The sequence below is a fragment of the Olea europaea genome, unplaced genomic scaffold (assembly GCF_002742605.1).
Source record: "Olea europaea var. sylvestris unplaced genomic scaffold, O_europaea_v1 scaffold2379, whole genome shotgun sequence".
NCBI classification, from domain to species: Eukaryota; Viridiplantae; Streptophyta; class Magnoliopsida; order Lamiales; family Oleaceae; genus Olea; species Olea europaea.
This window is the reverse complement of record NW_019241935.1, coordinates 80,274-87,811: the sequence shown is the minus strand read 5'-3', so window position 1 is coordinate 87,811 and position 7,538 is coordinate 80,274. Positions and strand designations below refer to the sequence as shown.

Genomic DNA, 7,538 nt, shown 5'->3' with positions numbered 1-7,538 from the left:
AATGCTAGTCTAATTCGATTGGAATCGAGCCAATGAAAATTAGTTTTGATTTCATGATAACTTCTGGTTTGTTCATTTTTGGGGAATTGCTCGTCTAATTCGATTGGAATCGAGCCATTGAAAAGTGGTTTTTGATTTCATGATGACTTCAGGTTTGTTCGTTTTTGGCGAAATGCTAGTCTAATTCGATTCGAATCGAATCAATGAAAAGTAATTTTTGATTTCATGATAACTTCATGTTTGTTCATTTTTAGCGAAATGGTAGTCTAATTCGATTGGAATCGAGCCAGTGAAAAGTGATTTTTGATTTCATGATAACTTTGGGTTCGATCATTTTCGGCGAATTGCTAGTATAATTCGATTGGAATCGAGCCAATAAAAAGTGATTTTTAATTTCATGATAACTTCGGGTTTGATCATTTTCAGCGAATTGCTAGTCCAATTCTATTGGAATCGAACCAATGAAAAGTGGTTTTTGATTTTATGATGACTTCGGGTTTGTTTGTTTTTGGCGAATTGCTAATCTAATTCGATTGGAATCGAGCCAATGAAAAGTGATTTTTGATTCTTGATGACTTCGGGTTTGTTCGTTTTCTGCTAATTGGTAGTCTAATTCGATTGGAATCGAGCTACTAAAAAGTGGTTTTTGATTTCTTGATAACTTCGGGTTTGTTCGTTTTTGATGAATTGGTAGTCTAATTCTATTGGAATCGAGCCAATGAAATGTGATTTTTGATTTCATGAAAACTTCGGGTTTGTTCATTTTCGGCTAATTGCTAGTCTAATTCGATTCGAATCCAGCCAATGAAAAGTGGTTTTTTATTTCATGATAACTTCGGGCTTGATCATTTTCGACGAATTGCTAATCTATTTCGATTGGATTCGAGCCAGTGAAAAGTGGCTTTCGATTTCATGATAACTTCAGGTTTGATCGTTTTTGAAAAATTGCTAGTCTAATTCGATTGGAATCGAGCCAATGAAAAGTGGTTTTGTTTCATGGTAACTTCGGATTTGATCATTTTCGAAAATTGCTATTCTAATTCGATTGGTATCGAGCCAATGAAAAGTTGTTTTTGATTTCATGATAACATCAGTTTTGTTCATTTTTTACGTAATGCTAGTCTAATTCGATTGGAATCGAGCCAATGAAAAGTAGTTTTTGATTTCATGATAACTTCGGGTTTGCTCATTTTTCACAAAATGCTAGTCTAATTCGATTGGAATCGAGCATATGAAAAGTGGTTTTTGATTGCATTATAAATTCGGGTTTATCATTTTCGACGAATTGCTAGTCCAATTCTATTTGAATCTAGCCAATGAAAGTGGTTTTCAATTTCATGATAACATCGGGTTTGTTCGTATTTGGCAAATTGCTAGTCTAATTTGATTGGAATCGAGCCAATTAAAAGTGGTTTTTTATTTCATGATAACTTCGGGTTCGTTCGTTTTTGACGAATTGCTAGTCTAATTCGATTGGAATCGAGCCAATGAAAAGTGGTTTTTGATTTCATGATAACTTCCGGTTTGTTCATTTTTTGCTAACTAATAGTCTAATTCGATTAGAATCAAGCCAATGAAAAGTGGTTTTTTATTTCATGATAACTTCGGGTTTGATCATTTTCAGCGAATTGCTAATCTATTTCGATTGGATTCGAGCCAATGAAAAGTGGCTTTCGATTTCATGATAACTTCGGGTTTGATCATTTTCAAAAAATTGCTCGTCTAATTCGATTGGAATCGAGCCAATGAAAAGTTGTTTTCGATTTCATGATAACTTCGGGTTTGATTGTTTTCGACAAATTGCTAGTCTAATTAGATTGGAATCGAGCAAATGAAAAGTAGTTTTCGATTTTATAATTCGATTGGAATCGAGCCAATGAAAAGTGGTTTTTTATTTCATGGTAACATCGGGTTTGTTCATTTTTGATGAATTGCTAGTCTAATCCGATTGGAATCGAGCCAATGATGCAACATTCCGAAATTTTTTTAAGAAAATAAATAAATTATTATATTATTTTGAAAGTGAGGGATTAAGGTTAAATAAATATTAATATATTATATATTTGGGGTCAAATAATTGGATTTTGATAAAGTAATGATATGTATATCAATATTAGACTCATTTCTAAGGTCGTAATTAATTAGAAGTCTATGACTCGAGAAAAGTTATTTTGGATAAGAACGTATTAAGTTATACCCAATTGAAAGAAAACAAGATAAATATAATTTTATATAGTTTTAACCCATTTTGAATTTGAGTGATTGGCTACCACATTTTTATTGGATAGGAATGGTAGTTCTTTTAGATGGAATAAAATAATGATAAAGTACAATTTTTTTATGATACGTGCCACATTGGATTTGACTTTATCAAATCAAAGTTTTGGTTTATCTACTACTCTAGCCTACACCTATAAATACTAGGCAAGGATTTCATATTTTACCACACCAAAAAAATATTCACACGTGAAAGAGAGAAGAAAGAGAGAGAGAGAGAGAGAGAGAGAGAGAGAGATAGAGAGAGAAAGGAGAAAGAGTGTGTGAAAACAGAAATTTGTCATACATCAACTATCACTGTCGATCAATAAATCATTCACAGAGTAGAGGAAGGAATTTTGGAACGTGCACTCAAATATTTTTCGTGTACATTTCGATAACAAGGTAAGATACATTTATGTGCAAAGTGTTTACGTTTCCTTATGCTCTTATATGCGATTAAATATACATGGAATGCTAGTGGACCTTCGGGTTCTAAAGAAAGAGATATGAAATTTCTACATGAAAATCAAGAGGACCTAAGATGGGTGTGTCGCTTGGTCACCGATATACTCCATAAGAGAAGAGCGGTATGAAGTGTATTATTTATTTGTTATATACCTGTGTATGGAAATTTGCACGTATCTTACTGGGTATTTTTAATACTCACTCTTACATTAATTTTTCAGATTAGTTCGGGTCGATTGGAACAGTGGAGAATTGGTGATGCGGACTGCCAAGTGGATAAAGAATAGAGAAAAAGAAATAAGTTTGCCATTTTAAATTTAGCAATTTGTTTATTTTAATTTAGAACGCATTATTTGAATTACTTAGGAGTTTATGTTTATGGTTAGATACGCTTTCAATAATTTTAATTTAAACGTTACAATTATTTGTTTATTGAAGAATTTTATACAGTTCCGCATTTTTTTAAATTAAAGAAAAATGAGTTTTCGTAACGTTCCCGTGTTTATGCTTAATAAAAAAAAATTGGGGCGTTACAGTATGGTATCAGAGCATGGTTTTACTTTCCTGTAGACTTTTTCAAAAAAAAAAATCATATTTTAATAAATTTCTTTTTCCCACTTATTGTTTCGAGTTTCTTTGATTTGCGTATTCACAAGATTGAAAGACTTTGTCAAAAAGACCTAAACTATCTAAGGTGAGCTTGGGATTTAAGCGGTCCACTTGTGACCCCCCTCCTTGCCTGGAAGTCTTTTCGGTTACATGTTATTCAAATCATTAAGACGGAAAACAATAATTCTAAGAAAATTTTATTTTAAGATTTTGCCAAAAAAAAAAACTATTCACGCGAACAGTACTGTTCACGCGAACAGTACTGTTCAGCAGTGTTTAAAAAATATATTTATATTTTAGTAACTGTTCATCCGTGAACAGTGATAATAAAGAAAATGGTATGTTGTTAACGTGAAGTGTTCAATACTTTTCATGAAAAAATAGTTTTTCTTTTTCCTACATCTGTTTAATGTTAATGGTTTGTGTAAAATTTATTCTAAATAATGAACTTACATAGTTATCTTCCAATTTTAGAAAATTCTTAAACAAATAAAATCAAAGTATTTATATGTTGTGATTGCAAATTTTTAAATACATAATGACATAAAGAATACTTGGCACATGACGCTCACCATTCCACTACTCTCCAATTGAACCCAGGTATGAAAAGTAATGAGATGTTTTTAAACATTGTTGCATGTATAAGCATGTTCACATCGCATAATTTATTTGTCATTTTTTTTGCACATCTTGCTAGAGTATAGTTTATGCACTGAGAATAAAAAAAAAATAATAATATTGATAATGCAAAGTTAAGCATAATTAAAATTATGTTGTCATGTGATTAGGATGACTAGGAATAGCCCAACGTACCTCCAGCGTGCTGAAATGGCCATTGAGAACTACATAAATTATGAAGTGAGATGGGAGAGAACTTTTGTTGAACATGTTGAAGATTTCCTTTCTAAGTGGGAGCGAGCAAGGTCATTTGGATATAATGAGGGGACAATCCTTTCGATATATCACCTTATAAGCACTATGCGACCTCAATGGAGAGACTTGGCTTATTTCGTGAGGGACATGGATTATGATTTATATTTGGAAGAAGATTGGGATAAGATTGATTTTAAAGGATACTGTGAAGATATCATAATTTTATGGAACCATAGACAACAAGCACCAGCGCCCGAACCCGAACCGGAGCCGGAGCCGGAGCTAGAGCCAGAGCCGGAAGAAGACCCAGAGGAGGAGATCGAACCAGAGCCAGAAGACCCTGAATAGGAAGTCCAACCACAAAATTTCATTGATTTGGTTATGGATTCCGAGCCCGAGTCATGCATTACTTCGGATGATGAGACGGCATAAAAAGAAGATTCTAGATTAGGGATAAGTTTTATTTATTTGCTTAGGAAAAGTTGGATTATTTATTTATTTATTTGATTTTTTGAAGAGAAAATTTTTTTATTTAAGGATTTGGAAATTATATTAAATTCTTCGTTGTTACAAAAATATTAGAAGTGTTTTACCAATTTTTTTTCCTAAATTAAAATTTTATTTGTGTTAAGAAAATGTCGAGACAACAACAAAATCAAGGTACGATCATCAGAGATTTGCTAAGGGCGGTACAAGATTTGGGTAGGCAACAAGCACAGGGTGGTCCCCGTGGTACAAACCCTAACAACACCAGCTCAATTGTGGAACAGTTCCGTCGCTACAAACCCCCAACCTTCGATGGCAAGGGAGACCCACTAGCAGCTGAAGAATGGATAAGAGGAATGGAGCGAATCTTCAAACATCTATCTTGCACTGATGCTCAAAAGGTGTTATGTGCAGAATTTATGTTGGTTGACGCGGCAGGCCATTGGTGGGAGTCAGCATCTCGCATTAGAACAGAAGCACAACAACGTGCTCTGACTTGGACGCAATTTAAGGAGGAAATGATGGGAAAATACTTCCCACAAGCCCTGAGGGATCGCAAGGAGACAGAATTCCTTCAACTCAGACAAGGAAAGACGAAACTTGAAGAATATGAAGGAAAATTCGAACAACTCTCAAGATATGCACCACACCTAGTGGATACTGAAGCAAAGAAAGCAAGGAGGTTCGAACTTGGATTGCGTCCTGAGATTGGTGGAATAATGGCATCCCACCAATTCACCACCTATAGGCACGTTTTGCAAACTGCCCAAACAATCTCAAATAGGTTGGAAATAGATCAAATTCCCCAGCAAGGGGCCGAGTTATCAGGAAAGAGAAAGTGGAATGGGTCCAATGAAGGGAAGGGAGAGGGACAGAACAAAAAGGTTAATTTTGGATCAAGTTTCGGACAAGCCATTTCACCATGTCCAAAGTGCAATAAAATGCATAGTGGTGAATGTTTGTTTAGGAAGCATGTGTGCTATCGATGCGGTAAAACGGGCATATTTCCAAAAATTGCAAAGAAGACCCCTTGAAGAAGAATGATGAACAAGAAAAGAAGGGAAAGGCCCGAGTTTTTGCTTTAGCCCAGGAACGGACAACAGAGGACCCGAACGCAGGTAATTTCGAGGACGAAATTATTTTAAGGGGGTGAGATTGTAACATTCCGAAATTTTTTTAAGAAAATAAATAAATTATTATATTATTTTGAAAGTGAGGGATTAAGGTTAAATAAATATTAATATATTATATATTTGGGGTCAAATAATTGGATTTTGATAAAGTAATGATATGTATATCAATATTAGACTCATTTCGAAGGTCGTAATTAATTAGAAGTCTATGACTCGAGAAAAATTATTTTGGATAAGAACGTATTAAGTTATACCCAATTGAAAGAAAACAAGATAAATATAATTTTATATAGTTTTAACCCATTTTGAATTTGAGTGATTGGCTACCACATTTTTATTGGATAGGAATGGTAGTTCTTTTAGATGGAATAAATAATGATAAAGTACAATTTTTTTATGATACGTGCCACATTGGATTTGACTTTATCAAATCAAAGTTTTGGTTTATCTACTACTCTAGCCTACACCTATAAATACTAGGCAAGGATTTCATATTTTACCACACCAAAAAAATATTCACACGTGAAAGAGAGAGAAGAAAGAAAGAGAGAGAGAGAGAGAGAGAGAGAGAGATAGAGAGAGAGAAAGGAGAAAGAGTGTGTGAAAACAGAAATTTGTCATACATCAACTATCACTGTCGATCAATAAATCATTCACAGAGTAGAGGAAGGAATTTTGGAATGTGCACTCAAATATTTTTCGTGTACATTTCGATAACAAGGTAAGATACATTTATGTGCAAAGTGTTTACGTTTCCTTATGCTCTTATATGCGATTAAATATGCATGGAATGCTAGTGGACCTTCGGGTTCTAGAGAAAGAGATATGAAATTTCTACATGGAAATTAAGAGGACCTAAGATGGGTGTGTCGCTTGGTCACCGATATACTCCATAAGAGAAGAGGGGTATGAAGTGTATTATTTATTTGTTATATACCTGTGTATGGAAATTTGCACGTATCTTACTGGGTATTTTAATACTCACTCTTACATTAAATTTTCAGATTAGTTCGGGTCGATTGGAACAGTGGAGAATTGGTGATGCGGACTGCCAAGTGGATAAAGAATAGAGAAAAAGAAATAAGTTTGCCATTTTAAATTTAGCAATTTGTTTATTTTAATTTAGAACGCATTATTTAAATTACTTAGGAGTTTATGTTTATGGTTAGATACGCTTTCAATAATTTTAATTTAAACGTTACAATTATTTGTTTATTGAAGAATTTTATATAGTTCCGCATTTTTTTTAATTAAAGAAAAATGAATTTTCGTAACGTTCCGGTGTTTAATGTAAATGAAAGAAAAAATTGGGGCGTTACAAATGAAAAGTGGTTTTGATTTCATGATAAATTCGGATTTGATCATTTTCGGATCTTGCTAGTCTAATTCGATTGGTATGGAGCCAATGAAAAGTAGTTTTTGATTTCTTGATAACTTCGGGTTTGTTCGTTTTTTGTGTATTGCTAGTCTAATTCGATTGGAATCGAGCCAATGAAAAGTGGTTTTTGATTTCATGAGAACTTCGGGTTTGTTCATTTTCGGCTAATTGCTAGTCCAATTCGATTGGAATCCAGGCAATGAAAAGTGGTTTTTTATTTCATGATAACTTCGGGCTTGATCATTTTCAGCGAATTGCTAATCTATTTCGATTGGATTCGAGCCAGTGAAAAGTGGCTTTCGATTTCATGATAACTTCGGGTTTGATCGTATTTG

The 7,538-nt window shown here is 33.7% G+C and overlaps 1 protein-coding gene across 1 annotated transcript; it reads left to right on the top strand.

Moving 5' to 3' along the window:
• Window positions 1–4,841: 4,841 nt before the first annotated feature.
• LOC111381812 lies at window positions 4,842–5,576 on the top strand (the record flags this gene model as incomplete). The annotated part of the gene is made up of 1 exon (XM_023005645.1): window positions 4,842–5,576. A coding segment is annotated over exon 1 (735 nt), but the record flags the coding sequence as incomplete, so codon positions are not given.
• Window positions 5,577–7,538: the final 1,962 nt, after the last annotated feature.